Source organism: Sebastes fasciatus, chromosome 12 (assembly GCF_043250625.1).
Source record: "Sebastes fasciatus isolate fSebFas1 chromosome 12, fSebFas1.pri, whole genome shotgun sequence".
Taxonomy (NCBI): Eukaryota; Metazoa; Chordata; class Actinopteri; order Perciformes; family Sebastidae; genus Sebastes; species Sebastes fasciatus.
The window spans coordinates 26,102,265-26,129,183 of NC_133806.1; the positions used below are offsets into that span (position 1 = coordinate 26,102,265).

At 40.5% G+C, this 26,919-nt stretch overlaps 1 protein-coding gene across 1 annotated transcript in view; it reads right to left on the bottom strand.

Annotated features, from left to right (window-relative positions):
* Nucleotides 1–412: 412 nt before the first annotated feature.
* The window catches only part of plekhf2 (pleckstrin homology domain containing, family F (with FYVE domain) member 2), a 30,730-nt gene continuing 4,223 nt past the window's right edge, over nucleotides 413–26,919 (bottom strand). Inside the window, exon 2 of the mRNA XM_074654436.1 lies at nucleotides 413–7,458. Coding sequence (XP_074510537.1) covers nucleotides 6,713–7,447 — 735 coding nt within the window. The 5' untranslated portion in view covers nucleotides 7,448–7,458 and the 3' untranslated portion in view covers nucleotides 413–6,712. The remainder of the gene's footprint in view (nucleotides 7,459–26,919) is intronic.

The following is a 26,919-nucleotide window of genomic DNA, read 5'->3' on the forward strand; positions in this document are numbered from 1 at the left end:
GCAGTGACTATCTGATGTACGTATATTAATATGAAATACTTTTGTGATTAGTTTGGGAATTGGGATCTGTTTTTACATGACCTTTAACATAATAAATAATGAATCTATCAGCATGTTCTTCCTATAGCATCAGTGGGATTTGTGTTTCTGATGAATTTATTATTTATTTCTTTGAATTTCTTTCATATTGATGCTCTAATTTGAACGACTGACTGTGTGAAGTCTGCAGGACGGATTCCTTTAAAGTTTCTTATATAAAGCAACTGATTGGATGCTGCTGTGATGTTATAAAACACACTAATTTAGCGTTATATGATTTTAAGCCTCAGGTACAGTTGTGTTTGTCAATTGGGTCAAGCGATCTATTTCCTGGAGTCGAGCTGAATGAAGACAACACAAGAGAACACAACAGTCCGGCTTTAAGCAATACATTATTTATATATAATATATACTCAAAGATTTCTGAATGAATTAGTATTAAACAATGATATGCTGGGTTACATTCTGATTGAAGCCCTTTTAGTTTAGAAGCTTTTAAAAGAATTAAAATTAAACTAAGAAGAAAAAAACAAACACCAAAAACGACAGAGAGAGAGAACATAAAAAATCCACGAGACAGAAAAAACCCAAATAAAACACAACTATCTCTTTCAGCCGTCACAACACGTGTCCTCATTATTTAGTTTCCTCTACAAATGTGCAGCTTTAAGTTAATGAAGTCACACCTGAAAACGTCTCGTTAATCTGCTGCCTGTTTCACTCTTTGAGCAACAGAAATAAGAGTCAAGGTTCAAGCTTTTTCTGGAGCTTTCAACCAGCAGGAATTACTGCTGGATCTCTAATGCTCCAACAGACGACAGCTCTAGAAAAAGCCAGTAAGTGGACCTTGAGTTAAACCATTTCCAACATGACAGAAGTGAGCTAAACATCAATAACAGCCTCCGTTGTTTTCATACAGTTGAATTTTGCTGATCCTCATCATCCCGTTAACCCTCTGAGACCCGACTTTACTGTCTTTCTGAGGCTGTAGCAGGTTCAGTTTTAGAGCTACATACATCATATGAAACTAGATAAACCTAAGGAATCCATTGGTACCTTCCATGACATACTAGCTTGTTGGGAAGGAGGTTAAATAATACCCCAAAGTTAGGCTAAATTATGGCGAGGAAAAACTGGCATGGCCATTTTCAAAGGGGTCCCTTGACCTCTGACCTCAAGATATGTGACTGAAAACGGGTTCTATGGGTGCCAAGGATAATCACAGCCTCATTAAACTTTACAGCCACAAACTAGAGACCTAGAGCATTCATAGGATGGATGGCTTTCCTAGCTAGATTGACAATAAGGGGGTTTCTGGGCAGTTTACACAACAGAAGTGCTCGCCATCCAATCGCCGAAAAATGCAATTCTTGCAGAAATCTCCAAAGGTCAAAAGTTTTTGAAACCAAATCACAGCATGTCCTTTTCTATGGTGTTCTTCAAGGTCTTGGTGTCTTAATGTGGTATTTTGGAGGGATTATTGATAATTTTGATCAATTCTTGAGTGGTAAAAAATGGTAAAATTTAGCACCAAATCTGTGTAACAAATGGTATAACCCCAAAAAATTGCTGCAATAACTTATGACAAATACTATACACTATTTCAATTCTGATTAATGACTAGAACAACTTGACACATAGTGCTGAGCTGCATCTCAAATTAATCTTCAGGTTCTCAGCTTTCAGATGATGTACACCACTTCTATGTGACATCTACTGTTGACCTGCTGTCTCCCCCTAAAGACTCCCTGTACCTCCCTAAAGAAGACTAAAACGGGTCTATTGTGGGTCTCAGAGGGTTAAGTTCACCTCAAGAAAAAAAAATAGGAAGATTTTGCTAAATCTGTCAACAGGAGGAGTTCAAACATTCAGCCCTGCTGAGTGTCCTTGACCAGCTGTTGATCTCCCTGGAAGAACAGGGATCATTAAAATACAGTTGTCGTTGGCTGGTAAACATCAGCAGAGTGACTGATGTATGAAGACAGTTTTCATGTTTGTTTTAATGGTGGCAACAAAGCTGCTGAGATGTGAGGAGGAGGAGGAGCACAGGGAGACCTCAAACAGCGTCATTTTAGAACTGATCATAACTATACAACAAAAACAAATAAACCCAAAACAAATCTGTACAAATGTACAAAAAAAAATCAACAGGATTAAAACATGAAGATTCATTTTAAAACATCCAACTGACAGGATAAGAAGAAATAGCTCAACCTGGATCAGAGTCAATGTGCCCACTTTGTTAAGTGCAATCCACAGCAAACCTCCATCAGCACCTCATCAGAATAAAGAACAGCTGGTTAAAGTTCATTCCTCTAATCACAGGTTGATTTCACTGCAGCAACATGAAACTGAAATCTGTAAAAAAAAATCAAGACATAAAAAGAAAATGATCCCTTTCTTCTTCCTATTCTGCTGCTTTCAGTTCAGACGAGGCAGATAAAATAAAATGGAAATAACTGCCTGTGTACAAAGATAACGCTCCGACTGTTTACAGTCAAAAGGTAGAGAAACATCTGGAGACACCTGGAAAGGTTGAGCTGCTGTTTCCCTGTTTGATCTCAGGTAAAGGTGAAATAAGAGACATCTCTCTGAAGAGTTTCACTCCGTCTACTCTGTTCTAACTGAGGCAACAGGGATTCAGAGAGGGCTTCACAGGTTTGAGAATGACCAAAACTGATCTCACATCCAAAGTGCATTATTATTAGTTTCAACAAGGACGTTGGACCTGGTCCAAAAACGTGGCCAAACAGAGCGAGAACACCAACGCTGCAGCATCATGATGCTTCCTGAGCAGCCGTGTTTGAAGGCCCAATGTCCCCCTAAGACCTTAAACCCCTGAACCCTCAGGGACTTGACCGACGTCACCCGGTAAATGGTTGAGTGTGAGAGGCTGCGAGGGCTTGAAATGGTAGAAATATGAACAGGACGGCACTTTGCAGCAACATTGAGACGAGAGGAAACTGTCAAATAATCAATTTACTTGTTTTTGTCAAACTTCATGAAGCAAAATAGAAAGAACTGGTTGGTGAATAAACCAGCTGTGTAATATAATCTAATGCTGCATTCCTCTGATTTCATGTGTTTATATGTTCCATCTTAAATCCTTAATGTTAATGTTTCTGTTTAAATTTAAATATACCTGGCTGAATACTAATGTGTCAACCTCTTTGTTTACCTTTTTTTCTTTAACGTCTCCGGGCTTCCCCTGGTAACCATGGTAACCCTGTTTTTAACGGCACAACGCTTTGAATTCCCTCAGGCAAAGTCTGCAGAAATGCAGACTTGTTCATAAAAAGCTCAAAATGTCAGCGAGAGAGCCCTCAAGGACGATTTGACAGCCGTTGGGATCGGGCCAAAGTAACACTCCTCATCTGCAAACTTAAAACTAAATTTGCTAATTTATTAAAAAGCGTTTGGCTTCAATTATCCAACTTTTGAAGCCTGTAATCACATTGTTGAAAAGTCCTTGACATAAGAAATAAACTGTCAGTGTTTGAAAGGAATGAAACTCTTCACATGAGTCACCGGGAACAGAAACTTCAACTGAACCTGAAGTAGTTCACCAGAATTTCCCCCGAGAGGCCTTTTCACTTCCTGGTTTACAGACTAATGATACATGATTTAGGTCACATGATCAGAAGAACGTGGAGAGCTCTAGTGCTGCAAAATAAGGGAGGGAAGGACAGCCATGTTGTGCTGGCAAAGACGGTGGAGAGAGAGTTCCTGCGAGGTTACACAAGAGTTGAGAAGAGGGAGCGTTTGTTTAGTGACACGCCGTGGCCCTCTGACCTCTCAGAGCAGTGCAGGGAAGAGTCATTGACAGGAAGACGACGCCATGACTGTCTCTTTCCAGTACAAGCACCTCGACTAGGAATCACAGACTACGATGCCAGATCATGTGATTAGAAAAGAAAACACGAGCCGGCCCGACACTTCCTGATTATTGCATTTCATTTCATTCACTGGAGGTGTCGGCCAAGCGTTAAATTACCCAAACAACCATCTCAATTAGTTTTATAACACTCCGCTGATCACAGTTTTGTAAATCCAAAATTAAAAGAGACACTAAATCACAACTCTGGCTGGAAAATAGAAGACCAAGAATAGAGGATTTTTTTTAAAAGGCATTAGTCGGCCGATATCTTCTTTACTTCTTCAGCAGACTAGTTGGCTACTTTTGCATACGCCGTTTATAATAAATCAGTTTTTATCATTCTGAATTTAACCATTCGTAAGAAAACATGCTTAAGTGTGATTTGGTGGATTACATTGTTGGAATATTTATTTACAATGTGCTGTTCTGTGGTTTATGACTGGCCAGGATTACTTCTGTTGCGCATCTTGTACATTATTAAATGCCACTCTTACAAACCGTTAATGTTTGTGCATACTCCCAGGGTAAGGAGGATCCTAAATTGTGCAATTTCATGTCATGAATGGATGGTTACGTGGCTGGATTATCTGGAAGAGAGAACGCCAAATTGGTAAGCAAGTTTAAAGTAAAGCCAAGTTCACACTACACGACTTTCAAAGTGGTCAGATCTCTGTACTGTTCACTCTTCACAACTTGCTGTCTTGTTATCGTGAGTCTTGAAGTTGTTGTGGTTTTCTCACTACAAACCTACGTTTAGTCATGAAAACACAAGAAATACACGATAAATGACGTGACACCATACGCGAGACACATTGCTGATGTTGTTTCCACACTATTTTAACTATTTATTCCTCTAGGTGCAACAACAACTTTGCTCTATGTTGCAAATGGTGAGCGGTTCACACATGACGCTCGAGCGCCGATGTGCGAGCGGCAACCAAACTGTCGGGGAGTGGAAAGTCAGGGCAAAAGCTGTGTACTGTGAACTAGGCGTAACAGTGAATTATTTATTTTCCTCCCTGTCTGCTTGTCTTATATCGAGGACAAAGAGCTGATAGTGCTGCGTTATATATTCGAGAGAGAACTTTTTTCTCCCCCCTCTACTTTAACTTTGTGTGTGGAGCCTCGTTGTAAAACGGTGATGTAAATCCCAGTGTGACTGGTTGTGGTGCTGCGCAGCCCTCGGCCACTATCGGAACCCGGTTCCACTGATAACGATAGTTTGGAAAACATCCTATCGGCGCCGATTAATCTGTATGAGTTTCAATCCAAGAGGAAGAGGAGTAAACTTAACGTGTTGCCACAATACTCCTGATTCAGATTATCTGACCTGAGTATTTTTGCAGCCTTGTTATGCATGTAAGCAGAGAATGAAATTAGCACCTGGTCAAAATTTCAGGTCACTAGGGCTGTCCCGAGTACCGTTTTTTGGGCTTCGAAGCTTCGTTGAGAAATATTCGAAGGCGTGGCAGGCTGACATGTTTTCGTTTCAGTGCCCGGGACACAAACACACATCTACACACAACGAACAGCGATATCCATCTGAGAATAACTAATAATTAACGTTGAAAATGAATAATATTGTGGGATTATTCCTTATTTCATGGGCTATTTGGGGATTTATACGTTATTATTACATATTTGTACATAAAAAATTAATACAAATTTTAAAAGCCAAGCATTCGAATAGTGATTTGGAGGTTTATTGCCATGGCAACAGTCAGAGCTTCGAAGCATTCGGGTCAGCCCTATCCAGAAGTGAGTCATGTTTTCTGCTAAAGCTGTAATTAGAATCGTGCACTCGGCTGCCAAACATCACAGAAAAATATTTAACCTGACGTCATCGTTTTAAAAAGATCCTCGTATGTAAAACACGAGGCAGGAAGTAGAAACAGGTCCAAGTTATGGGAAACTCCAGATTACAGGTTGTATAGAAAATGCCTTTAACCAAACTTTACAGGAAATTGAACTCTTCCCGTCTGTCGGCTGGTTGGTAATCTCTCCGCTCAAAACCAAACAACTCCTTCCTGTGTCTCAGAGTCAAACTGTCATGAAGTCTCTGTTTGTTTGCAGCCTGGTTTCATTCAAAAATAACTGTTTTTCTTACTATTTTCTACAAGGCACTATGTGACGGCAAAGGCAAAAGGTAGAGTTAGTTTTTAGGGAGAAAACTCACTCAGCTGATTTGTCAGAAGCAACTATATTAGGTCGACTAGAAAAGCTGTAGCGTAATATCTACATTTTGTTATTTATAAAAAGGGATCTTGACATTTTTGCTTACAAAATAGGGCAGAAAAATACCAAAGCTCTATTACAAAAAAAGCGCTGTTTGGTGTAATACCTGAAGGACAGAGGAGATAAAGGTTAGAGCCCAAACATTTGCTGTTCCCTGCAGAGATTACAAGCCATCACCTCGTGTAGTTCATGGACATTAAGTAAAATAAAGACTGGAAATAAAAGATGAAATGACGGTAAAAGGTGGGGAGAGGAGCGGATGTTTCTCATTAGCACCATTGGGTTCTGTAGTGACTAATTGCAGCCTAATCAAGAGTCAGAAGAGACGGGGCGGACTGAGTGGAAGTCAGACTTTTTCCCAGAGTTCTGTTGGTCACCCAGTTTATTCCACATTTCATCGATTAATTGCTGCGTTCAGGAAAAACATAAAATATTTTGGTTTGAAGTGAATTTAATCCTCTCACGGTGGAGCATGATTCAATCATCTGGGAGGAGAAAAAAAGGAAGTATTTCCTCCTGTACGTGGGGACGAGGTGGAGCGTCAGGAGGACGGTTCGCTCCTCAGTCACTGCTGTCGTCTTCGTCGTCATCGTCCGACATGTTGTTGAACTTTGACCCCAGCCGGCTGATGGAGTCTGAGCGTGGCGCGACGCCTCCCGACATCAGCTGCACGTAGCAGTACTCGCAGACGCGAACGGGTTTGGACGACTGGCTGGGCAGGAGGTACTTCTTATCCGAGCACGGCCCGCACACCACGTAGCCACACTTCCTGCAGTGGTGCCGGCGGCTGACCGGCGTGAACTTCACCTTCTGGCAGCGCATGCACACCGTCGCCTCCGAATCGGGCACCCACACGGCGGCGTGCTCACCCGTCGGGGACTTGCCGCTCTTCTGCAGCAGGTCTCCCACACACTTCCCTATGTGGTTCATCCACTCAGACTTCTCGGTGGCAGTGGCGGCGTACACGGCGAAGGACTTGGTGGGCGTCTTGATGAGCCAGCCGTTGCGCAGGTCGCCTTCGTCCGGCACCGTGTCGATGGTGACGCTCTCCAGCGGGATGATGTGCTGTTTGTTGTACTTCTTCTTCTGGATGACGATGTTGCCGTAGACTAGGATGTCGTTGAAGAGGAAGAACTGGCGAGCTTTGGGCTTCTTGCGGCAGAGTTTGGTGAGGACGCCCTCGCCGATCAGCACGCGGCCGGGGATGGCCAGCGGCTGGCCCGCGGCGCCAAAGCAGCCCTCCACCACCGCGATCCGCTTGGAGTTGGCCTCGCTGTTCGCTAGCCGGTCCACCATCTTCACCTCACCTGGAGGAAAACAGAAAAACATTCTTACCGAAAGATTTTTATAAATTCATACTAAATAAATCAGTTTTCTTTCATACCCCGTCTGAAAGAAAGAATGAATGCATCTCTACCATGGAAACTAGCAACAAAATGAGTCATGGTAATATTCACTTAAATAAGATTACATAGAACATGATCTGGATGTTTCTTTTCACATATTTTCATCACGAGTTGCTGCTGTGCAAATGAAAAACCTCGAGACACCCTCCTGCTGTGTTGACAGTAAACTTGAGAGCAAGACAGATGTTTTCATATTTGTGATTTGACTGAATTACCAACCGTCTGAGTTCAAGGACCCATCACATGTGCCACATGATCTGATTTTACAGAACATGTCTGTGTGGTTCAGATTGGAGCTGTAAAATGTGACTTCATGCAGAAATCTGCTGATTAGAAAACCTCTGATCTCTGTCATATGTTGTGTTTAAAAGAGCCACTTTTAGCTGCATGAAACACAAGCATGAAGCATCAGTTTTCATCATTTCTTTTCCAGTCCACCAGATGATTACGTAAATATACTGAATAAATACCTTACTTGAGAAAAGGAGTCAAATTCCATGTATGCATATTAGGGGTGTGACGAAATATCGTGCCACGAAATATCGCAATATAAAAATGTGACGATATGAATCGTCGAGACGAAAAACTGAATCGCTATATCAGGGCATAATAGATACTACGTACATACGGGCTCCGGGCAGCTGCAAACTCTTCCTGCTACTCTGCAAGGCCTATGGAAGGAGGCTGAGTATGCGTCATATCTTCGGGGTACAACACATGCGCAGTAAAAATCTGGTCTGCCCTCGCCGAAATTGAACCAATTGCAACGCACGGCCGCAGCTTCAGTTACACTGCGCATGTGTCATACCCCCAGAGCCATGTCCGCCCGTGACCCAGCCTCCTTCAATAGGCCTTGCTGCTCTGGGTCGGAGCTCCACACACATCAACACACACACACACAGCGCAGTCAGCCGCGGTGGAGACGAGTTGACAACTATGTATGTGCAATAACACTTTGCAAGTGTAAAGCCAAGATACGTTATTACACCTGTTCAACAAGCATAAACACGATGAAACGGTTAAACATGAAGGAAAGCAACCTTTCAATCTGCTCTGTCCGCTGTCTGTCATCCACCGCCGCTGTTTACACAAGCAGAGCGTGTCAGCTCGGCGGCTAACAGCTAACTGTAAACTCGTGTGGGTTATTTAGTTGAGTCGTGAATGACTTTAAATGACTAAAGCTGGCAGTAGGCTGTGTAGTCCAACTGTTTAGGTTAGTTTGTCATGTATCTTACTGGTAAACTGATCAGCTGGCTGAGACAAAGCAGCCCCCCCCCCTACCAGCCCTAACGTTACCTGATGAGTGACATCAGCAGAGGACAGGAGGAAGGACTGATACTGACTGATGGAGGACAGAGGACAGGAGAAAGGACTGATACTGACTGATGGAGGACAGAGGACAGGAGAAAGGACTGATACTGACTGATGGAGGACAGAGGACAGGAGGAAGGACTGATACTGACTGATGGAGGACAGAGGACAGGAGAAAGGACTGATACTGACTGATGGAGGACAGAGGACAGGAGAAAGGACTGATACTGACTGATGGAAGACAGAGGACAGGAGAAAGGACTGATACTGACTGATGGAAGACAGAGGACAGGAGAAAGGACTGATACTGACTGATGGAGGACAGAGGACAGGAGGAAGGACTGATACTGACTGATGGAGGACAGAGGACAGGAGAAAGGACTGATACTGACTGATGGAAGACAGAGGACAGGAGGAAGGACTGATACCATAAAAAATTTAACTATAGGGCAAACAACAGCATTGTTTTGCATTTTGTGTCTTTTGAATAAAAGGCTACTTTTTCAGTCATATATTTTCATCATTCAAGTTTTGCTAAAATTATTGTTATAATATTGAATCGTATCAAGATTGTGAACCCAATATCGTGTATCGTATCGAGTGGGTGATATGGATAAAATCCTCTATCATTGTATGTGTAATTTCATATATGAGGTAGTAACCACTGATGAATAACGTAACCAGACAGGAATGTATTGGTTAATCCAGCAAATGAAACTAGAGTTGTTCCGATACCAGTATCAGAAATGTGTCCGATACTGCCCACAATCAGTGAGTACGCCAGTCTATGCACTGAATGACTCCACTTCTGAAGCCTTCAATTCAATCATAAGACCAAAGTGCATACACCAAGAGGTTTCTCTTCTCTGCTGTGACCCTGATGGCAGCCGCTCGCAGTCCGCGCCCCCCTTCAGCTTTTCTTACAGCACAATGCAGGAGGTCAAAGGTCACTGATGATGGGAATGGAAATGTGCTGGCTCTCTCTGGCGAGTCCCGAGGGACGAGAACATAGTTGTGACCTCAGAGAGATGCTCACACGCATGATGATGATGTACATCCTGTAGAGTATAAACACTAGCACGAGCTGTACAGATACATACAACCATAAGAGTTAACTCTTTCATTCTCCTCTTTTATTTATGGAGGTGAAGCTCTTTTTTCACTCTGACTTGTGTTTTCAAATGTAAACGTAGTGAACTAAATATTTACCTTTTTAATAACTCACTGATACATTTCAACCACAAACGAGAGCCTAAAATATTACAAATAAACTCCTCTGGCAAAAGGTCAACAACAGCTGATCATTGTCAGAGGTGTGAATGTTTCGGTATCTCACGATTCAATTTCGATTCTTAGGGTTACGATTCGATGGAGTTATGGAGTTTTTATTCTGTTACACACAGTGACGTCACGCTCTACCGAGGCCGCCGTCATATTTGCACCTCCATCTCCCCAAATGCCCGTATGTGTGTGTGAAAAAATATTTGAAAAAGTTATATCAACTGATAATAATGTAAACACAGAAAGGCAAAAGGTAACATTTATTCATGCTAAACTGGCACAAATAAACACTTTTTACTAGAGCTGTCAAAATCGTTTTAATGCCACTAATTTCTTTAATGCAGTATTGCAATCGATCTTCCGGAGGTTGTAGTGGGCTCAGTTTTAAAGCTAGATTGAAGATACTGGTATCATATGAAACTAGAAGACCTAAGGAACCCATTGGTGTCATAATAGCTTGTCGGGAAGGAGGTTAAATAACGCTCCAAAATTGAGCAAACTTTTGGCGAGGAAGTAACCTTTGGGTTTAGCGGCAACCAAGCCCCCAGGAAGAGCGTCGGTCATCACCCCGACGTTTGTAGTGGTCAGACGGCGGTACTGCAACTTCCGTGTCAGTCACGTGATGAATTGGGCCCAAAAATACTTTTTCCCATAGACTTACATTGGGAAAGCGACGTCTGTAACTTAGCGGATAATTTGTTTTGAGCTGAATCAACTCCCCGGTACGAACACCTAAACAGCCCTTATTTAAAACATATTTTTTTTAAGTTGTAAAACACACTAATAGTTGAAATCAGAGTTATTACCCTTCCTCCATTCATGTGAGGGAGACCCAGACCGAGGCCGGAGCGCAAGCCGTGACGACGGCATGACATTGGACCCCGTGACCAAGTCATGTGACCGAGTGGACGCAACTCCGCCAATCATCTCAGAAGCTACTCCGCCAAGATCCGGATACTTTTCCAGACGGAAGTCGAGCCATTTAGGCTTCATGCGCCAATGAGCAACTCTCATAGGAATGAACGGGGCCCCGCCTCCAACGCTGTATCCAGTTCTTTTAATACATCCATGGCAGCAACTAGCAAAAAGACACTAAACTAAGATGGTGAACACGGTGACATTATACCTGCTAAACATCATGTTAGTATTGTCATTGTGAGCACGTTAGCATGCTGATGTTAGCCTTTAACTTAAAGCACCATCTCACAGAAGCGTGGCTGTCGGGTCTTATTTTTTAAATAATGAATCATTTGTTCCATTAAATGTCAGAAAATAGTAAAAAAAAAATCATTCATTCATATTCCCCAGAGCACAAAGTGATGTATTCAGACTGCTTGTTTTGCCTGAACAATGTTCTTAATAGCCTCATTTTCAACAGTCTGAAGCCTGAAGAGATTCTCTTTACAAACAAAGAAAAGCAACAAATCCTCACATTTGAGAATATTTGGCACTTTTGCTTGACAAGTGACTTCAACAATAAATACATTATCAAAATTGTTGCAGATTCATTTTCTTTCAAGCAGCCAAATCAATTAATTTACCAATCTGTTTGTTTGTAAGTGTGTGGACTGCACTTGAATAAACCTCAGAACTAAACTACTGTAACAGTAACACAAAGAAAACAAAGTGTGGTCAGGGCTGAAACAATTTGATTAAAAATCTACTCGGTGTATGCCTGAACACCGTCTAACACCGATTACCACAGCAAGCCTATTGGTTTCTTGCCCTCTTCAAAATAAAACCACAGCTCTATAAACAATGCTAATTAGCCAGTAGATGCCGGTGCAGCCTGGTCCGGCCTCCCAAGTGATCTGCACACTAATAACCCGGAGAGAGCGAGCTGCTGCTGTAAGCTCTGCAGAGGACACAGAGGCTGCTGACATGTCAACCCTGTTAGCGAGGGCTCGCTGCCCACCGCCGAGGCAACCGGCCAACCAGCTCCCATAGGCAGACAGATGAGGGCACGAAGAGCAAAGGCTCCGCACAGAGTGCCATAAATACAGGCTGCCAACCCAGTAATCATAACGAGACAGAGAGGGATAAAACACACTGAATATACAGAGAAAATACAAAATGAAGAAAAATGAGCTCTCTCTGCTCCGCTGTGACAAAATGTTTCAGAAAAGACAGGAAGAAAAAAAGAGAAATCTGACAGTTTATAGCCAATACGTAGATTCAATTTATAATAAATAATATTCATAAAACTGATTATTTTACCATCTTACGAGACACCTTAATCACCTTGAAATGAGAATAACTGACACATGGAGCTTGGGGCCCGAAAAAAAAAACAGATCTAAATTTGTTATTTAGATCTGTAATTAGTAGGGGTGGAGGAGGAAAAAATCAATAAAGCTAGAGTGAAAACTGGTATCATATGAAACTTAAAAACTTAAGGAATCCATTGGTACCAACCCTGTCAGCTTGTCAGGAAGGACACTGGGATAGACTAGAAAAAACTGTTATGGCCATTTTCAAAGTGCTCCCTGACCTCTGACCTCAAGATATGTGAATGAAAACTCTGAGATGAACTCCGAGTGAAAACGTTGTCTTATTAGACAAAACAGATGTCGACAAATTGAATAATTTGCAGTTGAAAAAAGGTAATATATCGCAATATATCTTATCTCAATACTATGCAAAATGTTTAAAATCACTATAAGATCGTATCGTGGGGCCTCTGGTGATTCCCACTCCTAAAAATTAGGTCTGCAACTACCAATTATTTTCATTATTTCAGTTATTGAATTAATTGGTCTATAAACAGGTCAGAAAATAATGAAAATTACCCAAAAGTGCCCAAAGTGATGTCTTCAAATTGCTTATAATGTCCAACCAACATTCCAAAACATGTATATTACCATATGGACCAGTATGGAGGAAGGAACCTGCCAAAATAAAAAATAAATGACTCAATAAATAAATGAATAAATAAGTAATTTTATGTAGCAAAAATAATATTAAAAATAAATCCCTTATTTATTTACTTTTCTGTTTAATTTTTCCTTTTATTTATGTATGTATTTATTTTTATTATTTATTTATTTATTTTTGCGTGTATTTTTAATTGATAAGCAGAAGCAGACACCGTTAGCTAGCCAGCTAGCATGTAGTCATGTACTCTGACCCCATGATTGAGTGACAGCCTCCTCATTTGCATAATGAGGCAGAAATGCACAAGAAATCTGTAAAGAAAAGAATACATAAATAAATAAGTTTTGGGAAATAAATAAGGGTGAAATGCAAAGATAAAATCATGCATAAATAAATAAATGCATAAATACACACATTTAAAAATAAATAAATAAATAATAATTTAAAAAAAACAATAGAAGAATAAAGAAAAATTAAACAGAAGAGTAAATAAATAAGGGAATTAATACAAAGATAAATAAAGAAGCTAATTTAAACTAATTAATTAAGAAATATAAATTGATGTCACATTTTATCAATTAATTAATGGCTACATTTAATGACATATTTATTTACTTATTTGTTTATTCATTTTATATTTTGTCAGGTTCTGTCCTCCATAGACCAGGGGCATAAAGTGGGGGAGGCCCCTTCCCCACTTCCTACCCCTATACTTCCAGCGCCCTTGCTTGGACCACACCCATCTTCAAACACAACCTTCATTTTGATCTCAACTACACATCTGTAAAATTTTGTGATTGCATCTTCCACAATTGACATTATCACTGTGACTAAATCTGTCCACAGACCGACAGAAATGTAGAAATATAAACGCCTGGCAAAGCACTCTAAACCTCCTCTGTGGTATTTCCTGCTACAGTCGGTGTCTCCAGGACCACATTTTACCATGATGACACACACAGACTCAGGGTGAAAACAATACCAGCCGGTAATAAAACAAAGAAAAGCAGTTATTGCAGATTTCTCTTACTTGAAAATTGTATTGAAATGAAAATATAAGCTGTATTCTGCCTTAATGCAGTCCACTGAGATGAATGTCAACAAAACAACATGGGTGGTACCCTCGGTATCACTATAACTGGTACTGGTTTGTGGTCTTCTGAGCCTATATTCAGTACATGTGGACTATGAGCGGGCGCTTTAAGTGGCATGTAATCATTTTCCGTTTCAGCAGGCCGTCTCACTTCACTGAAACTGAAGGAATGAAGTAATTCCAGAAGGACGAAGGTAGGAAGTCTGCTGACATGAGGCTGTGTGAGAAGGCCAATTTACAAACCTCACGAACATCTGACAGCATCTGCCGAGGTGAAATCTGTGGCATTAAATTACAGATTTGTAGTAATATAGCAGAGCTCAAAATACAGAAGATGGTGGTATATCAATCTTCTCATCTAACTCTCAGCAAGAAAGCCAAATAAGCACATTTCTCTAAAATGTTGAATTATTCTTTGATTGAGTCATCGTTTTGTCTATAAAATGTCAGCAGAATGTTCCCAGAGTTTATTGTGACGTTTTCAAATGATCTGTTTTTATCCGACCAGCAGCCCAAAACCTAAACCGATTCAGTTTACAATCATAGAAGAGTAGGAAACGCAGCATATATTCACTTTTGAGAAGCTGGAACCACTTTAATTTGGGCTATTTTTGCTTAAGAAATGACTTAAAACAATAAATCAATGACCAAAATTGTAGCAGCAGATTAACTTTAAATCGACTAATTGTTGCAACCGAAAGCCGTTTACTGCAAGGTGATTGAAATGTGAATGTCCGTTCTGTGCATCTCATTTCTGTGTGTTTGGCACAGTTTGATTAAGTCTGCTGGTGTCCAGAGATGGTTCTCCATCTTAAAGTTAGTCTTAAAGCTTAAAGTTACTCTACAATACTCCTGTTGACTCAGCATTGACTCAGCATACTGAGACAAATTACTTACACACACACACACCACCATCCCAATCATTATTTCAATTATGTTAACACATATCAAAGCAGCCTTGACTCTCTGATAACTCATTAAAAATATATTTCTGTTTCCCGCTGACAAAAACAGCTTCCAGTGTATTTACTACTCTCTTTAATCATGTTTAATTATCAAATGCATATGAAAAATCATAAATAAATGAAGCCATGTAAATACTGCCGCTGTTTTTTCCTCGTCGAGCCCCTGATATATTTCTAACCTATCAGTTCTTGAGAAAGCAGCTTCTGGAAATGAACCGTTATCTCAAGATGAGAGGACAATTAAGTCTGATCTCAATGGGAGTTGAAATGCAGACAATATGACTCTTCGCCTCAATACTGCACTGTTTAAAGCCCGGGCCACACAGCGCGCATCATGCTCGCGTGACGGCAACGTCGCGTGTTGTTTTTTATTTCGGCGTCCATGTTAACAGGTTAGAGTGGACACACTGCCCGCATGAGACGCACGTCAGACGCACGTCAGAATAGAAGGCTCGCCTATTTTTCACGCTTGCCGCTTACCTCTCGGCTGCGTCTCCCAGCAGCAACAGACAGTGAAGGTGATCTATTGACAGTATATGAGCAAGATTACTACAGTTTCCATGTCTAGACATCTGTAGAATATGTCACTGACCATCAATATTTTACACTTCCTATCTAGATTTCAAAATAAAAGTCCTCTAGCGTTTTTAGTGCACAGAATCATTCATTCATTAACACAATGCTTTTATTCTGAAATACTCTAAATAAAGCAGTTGTCTGCTTGCAGGTTTCCATCAAGTTAATATAGTACAGGCTTTTAATTATGTAAACACTGTAGTAGTCATAGCAGAAACCCTACATATGCTATACATATAATAGACTGGGTTAATAGGTTATAAGAACATCAGGTGATAGTTGGCAGTATTATTTTTTTTTTCTCTCTCTCTCTCTCTCTCTCTCTCTCTCTCTCTCTCTCTCTCTCTCTCTCTCTCTCTCTCTCTCTCTCTCTCTCTCTCTCTCTCTCTCTCTCTCTCTCTCTCTCTCTCTCTCTCTCTCTCTCTCTCTCTCTCTCTCTCTCTCTCTCTCTCTCTCTCTCTCTCTCTCTCTCAACAAACACACGTAACTTTATTGTTCTTTCTTTTAGAGGTGTTATTTAATTTTTTTTAAAGATATTTAATAATAATTTTCGTTTTCTAAAGGTTAACAAATAACGAAACTGTTTATTTTGCTATGTTTTATAATAATAAAAAAAAAACACTTTACTTATATTTATCATTCTGAAATACTTCAGGTGTTTTTCTCCATCGAGGCGCAGTTCAGCAACAAGGTGGTGAAAAGCTCCAAGTTGCCTGAGATGTCGGAACATCAGCATTTATAATGTAAATTGCTGTCCCGCCCAAGATGTAAATTAAGTCGTTTTCGATAAAAGCCGCAACCTGGAATACTGTAGAACAGGAACCCGAAACCCCCTGGAAATGTTGTTTAAAACTGTGCCAGTCAAAGTGAAGAGGGATTGCTGTAGGCTCTCTCTTACTACTAATGTATTTATTTATTTTTTTGTATTAATATATAGCCCATAGAAATCCCTCTTCACTGTCAATGAAGAGGGATTTATATATATATATATATATATATATATATATATATATAGCCCATAGAAATCCCTCCTCACTGTCAGTGAAGAGGGATTTATATATATATATAAATCCCTCTTCACTGACAGAGAAGAGGGATTTATATGGGCTATATATTAATATTTATGTATGAATTTATTTGCTTGTTTTTAATAATATTTACAAATTACCACACAGTTCTTACCCTTTTTTGTCTTAAATAAATATAAATCACATTTATTATGAAGTTAAATGGCCATTAAAAGGCAAACTCTATGTAGAAAGAAAGGGCTGTCAGCAACAGCAAAAACACAGCTGACAGGTAGCTCCGAGACGCTCCCGAGACGTTGGTAACTCGCGTCTAGTGTGAACACCCTAGGTGGGCATGACGCGGCCACGACGTGACGCTGCCGTCAGGCGAGCCTGAAGCGCGCTGTGTGGCCCCGGCGTAATAGGGAGATACCTGTCTATTTAACGCCCCACTATGATCACCAGCTAGTCTCTAACTGGGTCGTTCTGCTGTTTGCTGCCGAGCAGGGAGTGAACAGTGGGTTTTTACAGCTTTTTCACCAAAAACGACGTCATGAGAGCGCTGAGAGTGAACCAGAAAGGTAAAGTTGTGGGTCAGACAGATAAACAATGAGCTGAAACTCACTATAAAGCTCCGTAAATCCAAGAGAAGCTGCAGATTCATCTGATAATTCTCTGGAGGTTCATCACTACGAGCGACCTCTTTCACGTTGCCATTTAAAGGTGCAGTGTGTAGGATTTGGTGGCATCTAGCAGTGAGGTTGCAGATTGCAACCAACTTAATTCAATACATTTTTCTATAGCGTCAAATCATAACAGAAGTTACCTCAAGACGCTTTTCAGTTTTTCCCAATGAAGATGCCTTAATCTGCTCCGTGCGTCAGCTAAAAAGTGAAACAACATGTTGCTTGTTTGAAAAACTGGTCGCCCTGGCTCTATTTATGCGTTGTTCGCGCACCTCCAATCTGTTTTCACTGGTCAAAATCTACGCCGACAGCTAATCAATATTGTGTTGCTCGTCGCTGTCATTGCGTCGCTCATAGTATATCTGGACAATTTCTCGTGCTCCATTTGCCAGAGTTAGCTCACTTGCTGTTTGTTAGTAAGAGGTGTGATGCGAAAACATGAATGTCCCTCTCCATATTTAGTGTAAAACTACATTTCACGAAATTTTGCAGGAACTCAAGAAATTATTAGAATTATTAAAGATTTAACCAAACTATTACATTCATTATCAATTATTTTAGATGCAAATGATTTATCAAATATAAATAGTAATGTATAGGTGATATATAGATAATTCAGGCTGAAATTTGTGCACTGATTTGAAAGCTCAAACACAACCCAGTCTCATGCATTAGTATTCTTATACTGCAGATATTCAGCTGCTTTCATCCAGCAACAAGTGGCTCAAAATACGACCCTGACTCCATCTTGTACTACTGATAAGGATGAGCTGCACAGAACATAAGAGAGAAAGGCAGAAATTGAAAGGCTATTTTTACACATGGGTAGTTTTGGTAGTGCTCAGCAGGAGTTTGTGGTGTTGAATGCCAATGCGGTCCACGCGAGCGGCTGTGCTACCTTGGGTTACAGGAACAGCAGTGGCTTTAGATGAGCCCAATGATTAATTCATCAAGAGAGCTGTCCGCTCTCTCCTCTTACAAGGTCGGGTCATCTACTGCCAGGACTGAAAACCTTCCCCCCAAAAAAAGAAAGAACCGGTGGAAATAGGTGACTTTGTTCTCTGTAACAGGAGGGAAAAGATTTGGGGAGGGACATAATTAACCTGACTCAGTGAAAAAGGAAAGTAATTCAATCTTTGTGACTCTGTTCCTTTGAGTACAAGCTTTTATGAAAGTTGCTTAATTGAGTTTCTTAGGTAGCCGTGTGGATGCTCTACCTTCCTCAGGAGGGTTGCCAACTGTCAGTAAAAGGAGAAGAAAGTCTAATCCCAAAGTTCACAAATCAATATTGTGAGTTAGTCAGTTAATTACAAACATACAAGTACGTGTAAAAAGTTTGAATGCCTATAACTGATATTTCATTTCAACCTTATCCTTTCTCAGTGTTAGTAGTAGAGCGCAAACTTTTGCAAAACCGAGATGGCGACGGCCAAAAACCAAGATGGCGACAGCTTAAAACCAAGATGGCGACAGCCAAAAACCAAGATGGTGACGGCCAAAAACCAAGAGGGCTCGAGACTAACGGCATCCCGTCATCCCGGGGACGATAGATAATGTGTTTGGGATGCAGTAAACTCACTATCGACGCATTTTTTCCCTGATAATGCTACATTGTGAACAACAAATCTGTGTTAAAATCATCAGGATGAGAGTTAGTTAACGTTAGCTGTTAGCTCCATGCAGGACTATGCTGTTAACTGGCTGCTAGCCGCTAACATTAGCTCTCATCCTGCCGACTTCAACACAGGAGGTGCCATTATGAGGCTCTATTCAGTCAAATTGGGCGAAGGGAAATTCTAACGTTATCATGATGTGTTCAAATGTAATCTTGTAAAATGTAGTTTTTGGTGAGAAACTTGAATAAATCCAGTTGTCTGAAGGAGACGTTTTCATAGCAATATACAATAGACAATAGAGAGGGAATTATGACCTGTTTAACTTCCTAACAAAAACCAGTATGCAACTGGCAATAAAGGAGTGGATGTTGGAGTAAATGGGATTTATTGTTTTACTTTTGTTTTTTACCATGGTATTGAATTGGTATAAAGAATCGTGGAATTTTACTGGTATTAGTATCGGCTACTAAATTTCTGGTATTGTGACATCCCTAGTGGGGAATATAATTAAAGCACGATACAGCCCGATAATCAGTCTAGTGTTGTACTGGTGATAAAAATGGAACAAGTCCGACACCGAAGCTATAAATAAAAAACCTGAAAGTATCAAACGTGAGTAAACCCATTGTGTCAAGTATAAACCAGCTGAACTTGGCACACATTAAAGGTCACATATTATACTCCATTTAAACTAGTTATTATAGGTCTCAGACACCTCCAAACCATGTCTCTGAAGTTTTTTTTTCAAAAAAACAATCAGATCATGCATTCCAGCATGTCTCTATAACCTCTGTTTCAGCCCATTTCCAAAAGTGCTGATTTCTGTGTCTGTAGCCTCTGTCTCCTCCCACTCTGCTCTGATTGGTCAGCGTTTTCTGTCAATCAAACGTCCTCAACAACACAGCGTCACCCTCCCCGCCCCCCTCGCGGCCTGAGAGCAGGGAGAGAGGAGCTAGAATAGAGCTTATAAACCACTTTAAAGTTTATAAACCAGAAACTTCAGCCAGCGCACGTTACCGGAGGAATCTGATCAGAAATCGGCGACACATGATGAACATCTGCGGTCCAGATTCCAGGTTTTCCTGGAATTAATATTGTCATCTGTCTACTCAAATAAAGTTTGACTGTGAAACAGAAATGTGTTGTGTTGCTTACAAGTCACTATTTACTACCTGTACTCTGCTACATGCATGACATCAAATATATATAATATATAAATATCATCTGTTTAAACAGTGTAATTACATAAAGCCTTTGTGAAAGAACATGTTATATTTAGATGATGGGAGTACATGAAGCCTGTTCTGCTGGTTCTTGCAGACTAACAGTAGGAGCTACTTTGCTCAAGTTCGGTTGAGGAGGAGAGACAGTGACGCGCTGTGGGCCGGGGTCAGCTACTGAAGGTTCTCTCTGGTTCGACCAGGAAACCCTCACGTGACTTGCATTCCCTAATGACGTCAGAATACAAGGAAAAAAGCGAATTTTTTTTCTGCACCCATTTCCGGACAAACGGAGGAGGAGAAAAAGAGAGAGGATGGTCTTTTATGATACTATGGTGGCCTGTAGACACACTGGGGACAGATATTGATGTTTAAAAGACATGGAAAAGTGCATTTTGCATAATAGGTGACCTTTAAGTTAAAATTTCAGAGCTGAGCACAACAATTTTGCCTTTTGATTATTTTTTTTTCCAGTTGCCATGAAAAGGTCCTAAGATTTTTGTGCCAAATAGTATGTGCCAAATAGAAAAGGACACTATCTTGACATCACAGGGGAAATGCCACAGACCGATTTAACCCAGAGGGACAGTTCAATCAGGAAAGTTTGTTTGGGTTAACAGAAAAGAGGTCTGACATATTTGTGAAAGGACACTTGTGAACCAGCTACTACTGCCTCTAAAGAAAAAGAGGACGTGGGGTTTTCAGTTCTTGTGGTACCACATTGGGAATGAAAGGAAGCGATGAGTCAGGCGCTAAAGGGAGAGAGTGATGATGACAAAGACGGGGAAGGAAAGAGAGAGAGCGTTTCTCTGGGCTGTAAACAACAAGGACACCCATTAATCCCGAGGGGGTGATGTGAGGGCAGATGCTGTCGAGGATGAGGCGGCGTCATTGTCTTCTCTGTTGGTGTTTCTGTGTCGAAGCTGCCTCGTGTTACAGATCGTAAAGCACTTTGCAGAGCAGGTTCAGATAATGTTAACCTGTTCACACCAACACAAAGACCCCGTTCACACCTGTTATTAACAAGGGCTCTGTATCTGGATACCACTGATCCATGGGCCACGGCCAAAAACCAAGATGGTGATGGCCAAGAATTAAGAGGGCGACGGCCAAGAATCAAGATGGCAACAGCTTCAAACCAACATGGCGATGTCTAAAAACCAAGATGGCAACACCTTAAAACCAAGATGGCAATGGCCAAAAACCAAGATGGTGAAGGCTTAAAACCAAGATAGCGAGGCCCAAAAACCAATATGGCGACAGCTTTAAACCAAGATGTCGACTGCCAAAATGCCAAACTTGAGGCTTCAAAACAGTAGTCCACAAACCAATGGGTGACGTCATGGTGACTTGGTCCACTTTTTCTATACGGTCTATGTCCATGACAACTCCCCAAAAGTGAAGCCAAAACGGAGCCCACATTTTAAACATCACAGTCGATCATGTTCATTTAATTAAGGGAAAGCAAAATCGTGATCGCGATAAATATCCGATTAATTGTGCTGCCCTAGGAAGTGCCTCACACTTTGTCAAGTATTTTATAAATATTATATAAATATATTCATATACAGTCTGACTTAAATGAAACCGTCCTTTATAACAGAAGCTCTTACCAGCTTGTGGCTGACCTGAACATGGCGCCCTGCTGCAATGTGTAAAAAACATCCTGTCGGTTTATACAGGATTACACAGCCACATGAACAGAGATAAATGGATTGGAGGTTAATCTGTTGTGAGAGGTGATGGTATGTAAACTGAACCCACCTGTTATCTAACCTGGAATACTATTTAAAAAACAGATAACTGTGCCTTTACACACCAAATAGGAAGTTTACTGCACTTGCACATTGCTCACTATTAGAGCTACTATTAGGATTACCAGCACTATATCTAGTGTGGATTACAATATGTGCAGCCTAGCAGTTACTGTGTCGGTGCACTTTGGTCACTCAGTAGAGATAACAGCTCTTATCATCTATCAAGTTTCAGATTGACTTTACCTTTTATAAACAGTGATTAACCTTTCCTCCTGCAGGCCAGCATGCACTGTTTAGTTTTCCAGTGTCTGGCTGGAAGCTGGTGGTATAATTTCACCACCCCGTATGGGAAAATGTCACGTAGCTCAAATCTTTAATTAACAAACATGTAATATGACTACTCTGCATTTCATAACTATAACGTGAGGGAAAGGTTCAATTACAGGATCTCAAGCTACAAGCAGCTCGGGGGAACTTCTGAGTCACATCTAGACAAGATCTCACTGGAGAGGTCACGCAAACATGAGCAGAGATCCAATAACCAACGAGGTACTTTACACAGTGGTGGAAGAAGTACTCAGATCTTTTACTTAAGGACAAGTAGTAAAAGTAAAGTACTTATTATCAAAGCTGACTCAAAGCGAACTACCAAGTTACTTCTGTTATATCAGAAAAAAACCTGTGCAGCAAGGAGGAGCTACTGTACAAGACAGTGAAGTGTTTCTCTCCAGAGGAATGACTTCCTGCTGAAATCCAGTATTCTATTATGTAAGAGGAAGACGCTGCTGTGATTCCAAGATAATGAGACTTTAATAAATGCAACAATTAGTCAATTAGTCTGTCGACAAATTCTGCAAATATTTTCGTAGCTGATTAATCCTTTCAGTCATTTTTAAAACAAACTAAATATTTGCTGGTTCCTGCTTCTCAAATGTGAAAACTTGCTGGTTTTCTTTGTCACATATTTGTTCACTGCACATGTTTGAGGTTTTGGACTGATGGTCAGACAAAACAAGCTATCAGAATAGATCTTCTTGGGCCATGGGAAATTTTTACAGTTATTTTTATAGAGAAACAACAATTCCCTGATGAACCGATAATAAAAATGATTGTTAGCTGCAGCTAGAGGTGTAACAATACTTATAATGTTATTGAACCATTACAAGGCGTTCGGTTCGGTCCGCGACATACTTTCGGTACGCCCTGTGACCCAAACCGCTGTTTATGTCTCCTACTCACACATGTGGAACTGAAATTCTGGAGCTGCAGCACACCAGCTGTTGTCTGTCACCTGTAGCGGTCGGCTTTTAGCCGGGTTAATCAAGCTCAATGGACAGCACTTTGTGTTTCATTTCCTTTAACTCTGTTTTTTATAAGTTGCTGATAACAAACAAACTTTCCAGATAGATGAACTGAGAAGGACACAGGTTTGTTCCCCTTTGAAACTGTTCTGTTATCAAATCTTTAAGCACCTGTTTCCAGACTCTCCTCTGGTACGCAGGAACAGAGAAAACTATTTTCTCAACTCGTCAATCACATGATCACTCTCAAGAGCTCTCAAAGAAGGAAGGAAATCAAAGGCTTTTTAACCGGTTTCAAACCACAGTGATCTGGGTGTAATAATCAGGGTAATAACAGACCAAACCTCATGTTAAATAACAGCTCAGCTACACTGACACATCAATTTCCCCACGCTCCCTCTTATTCTGAAATATCAGGCTTGTGTGTGTAATATGGGCTGTACAAAGGGAATAATTATTACCCAAGTTATATTACCGTAATAGACCCATTGAGATTACAATATATCTTCCAAAGGAAATCCGCTCAAAACAAACAAGACATTTATTTGACAAATATTTGCAAAGATTAAAGTACAATAAACATTTCTTAGAGGCTGAGAGCAAAAAGTCATTACTTATATGAGCACATAAAGCATTTAAGTCTTCGTTTCTAGCTCCTAGAAGCTAAGAAATGAGCAAATGACCTAAACATTTCTAGCAGTTCTTCCTTCTGACCTCAGCTGTCTTCAAACGCTGACCAGCTCCATGATTAAACTCTTTTACTTTTAAAGGTCACACGCTGACGTCAGCAGAAATATGACTACCAGAAGACACAGGGAAACTTTCAGAGTAAAAGTCACGTTTTTAAATTGGAGTAATTCTGACATCAGTTTTTACCCAATAAGTAATAATAATTCAGAGCTTGTTTACAGCTTTAGCACTGACCAACAACCTCCTGGCTCAAAGCAAATTTCCTCGACATCCACACTTTCCTCTTCATGAATGAATGTAGATAAAAACTACACTCCAATAAAAACATTTAACTTCCTTTAAGCTGCAGACATTCAGCTCTATTCACAATTCCTGGTCATGGAGATTTATTTATGAATAATCACATATTTTAAGCATGTAATCCATATTTTAATGATGTGATCCACGTACAACAGACAATAATGCTGGTATGCTGAAATAGAAAGACATTTGGGTTAAGTATAGGGCTCCATTAATTTGTCAATTATTAATCATTTAGTCTAAAACATTTCAGAAAAAGAAGAAAAATGGCCATCATCAAGATGACAAGGTGACGTTGTTGTCTGCGCAACACGGGTTGGGAATCACCAGAGGCCCCACTCTTATTGTGATTTTAAACATTTTAAGATATGCGTAGTATTGCGATAAGATATATTGCATTTTATTACCTTTTTTCAACTGCAAATTATGCTGTTTGTCAACATCACAACAAGACACAGTTTTCACTCTGTTCATCTCCGAGTTTTCATTCACATATCTTGAGGTCAAGGAACCCCTTTAAAAAATGGCCTCTACAGGAACTCATTCAGACCTGAAATCACATCTGTCTTCACTGTCAGCAGCCGGGAGGGTTTAATCAGTCAATACAGGTTCAAACAGATAAATTGTGAGTCAGCCAATCGAGCTAACTAATTAGCCCAGTACACGTTTAAACCTGCAGAGGATTCACAAGAAGAAGGACTTGATGCAATTTATCAGAAAACAGCAGCAGTAACCACAGAAATCTTTCTTTTTTTTCAGATTACCTGTCTCATGCACTACTGTCAGGATATAGTGACCGTTTTATAAAAAATAACATTTGTATCATAGTTGCTCAAAGTTACCGACTTTAGCTTTAACTGTGACTAGAGGTTACCGACGACCCTGGACTTTATCCTGCGATATCTCAGTCAATTGTACCGCTACTGACAATTACTTTTCACCATTTTAAAGTCAAACATTTGGCAGGTTCCTGAAGTCACCCATAGCTTCTAAAGTCCATCAATAACATTATGGAGGATACCTAATAATGGCACAAATGTGTTGAAATATGTAGAATTCAGTCTAAAAATCTACCACCATTAGTCAAGACTTAATCTCACAGTTCAAACACAGAGCCAAACATCCTGCAGCAGCCATATTTGAGTCTGAAAGGGGGCTCGCTGGCTCAGTGAGCAGTAAATAATAGACTGAAGAGTGTTCCTGGTCTGTGGTTTAAACACACACTAACAACCTGGAGTGGCACAACTTGTAGCTCAGTGTTGGCGCGTAGTAAAATAAAACGGGACAGACGGGATGGAGTTTGTGAGGAATGTGCTGTGAACAGGCCTCCATCTGTTCCCCTCATTCTGCTCAACTCATGTGTGCAGCAGATCAACCTTTGAGCCTTTCCAATGCAAATAAACCCAACAGGTAGCAGAGAGCTATGACTTGAGCTCTGACATTTTCCCTCCCTAGATGGTTCATTCAGGGTGTTTCTGCACGCACCATGAAAACAAATATTGTTTAAATCACTTCATCCCTGAAGCTCGCCCACTCCTATTCAATCCAAACAGCAGAGAAAACAAGTGGAGGCTACAGAGCCGGTCCTAAATGTGATACATAACTGAGAGGAGGCTGCAGCCAGAATGATAATATCAGAATATCAAAAAGAGTGTTCAGTGTTTTGTAGGGGTGTAACGATTCATCTACTACATCGATGTATTGATTTATATTCCTACGGTCCAACTACATCGATAGGTACTCGGCAAGTTGTTCTTCACTGTGGACGTATATCGATCTAAAATCAATTTGCAAGGTAAATAATCTATTGTATCGATACTAAGAATTTGCACCTTGTATTTAAGCACCACAAACGTTATATGGATGTATTTTTATTTATTATTAAAGAAATGTTAAGCGTTACTCCGGTTCGTTCTCCCTGTGTATGATGTCATCGACATGTGCCAGCTTGTATGCAGCGCGAGCGTGCCCTTTGCTGGGACTCCTCACTCTCACCCAGTAGTGGCGTGGAGGGAGACTGGCGCCGGTCTGCATGATCTGCCGGCGCTGCGGTGCAGAGGAGCCGGTCGGCAGTGTTTCATTATGGGGCAATACGTGACGAGGCGCTATCAATCTATTTGACGAGGGCGGCTTCACCCACAGTCGCTTTCCACGTTTGCATTCTTTATTTATTCAGAGAAAATTACTCTTTTTCCCGTCATGATATCAATGTGCACACAGCATTAGCCTCACGCATCCAGCCGGAGAGCAGACAGTCCGCGAGGCAAATTATCAAGGTAGTAAAGTAAAAAACAAAACAGAAATTCAACTAAAGTTAGTCTAACGTAGTTTTAAAATGTTTTTCCAGATGTTTTCATGTATGAAAAGACCATAAATGAACACTGTAGGTGGACTACTTGATTACTATAAGAAAATTATTTAAACGCCGTTTGTATGGGAATGATTAGTGTCCCAAGCTTTTTGATCACTATCAGCTGTTGATCTCTGTATTATTGCTCTACCGTTTATAATGAAAATGAGGACAGAAGCAGCAGGTTAAACCACTGTTCATTTAACTTGAATAGAAGTTGGTTTATTATATTTTTTGTAAAATATTGTACTGCCTTGAATCTTGAGAACTGACTCAGCAGGTCCTGCAGTTGCACTCTGTATTATTTTCAAATAAAAGGTGTATGTATTTGCCAT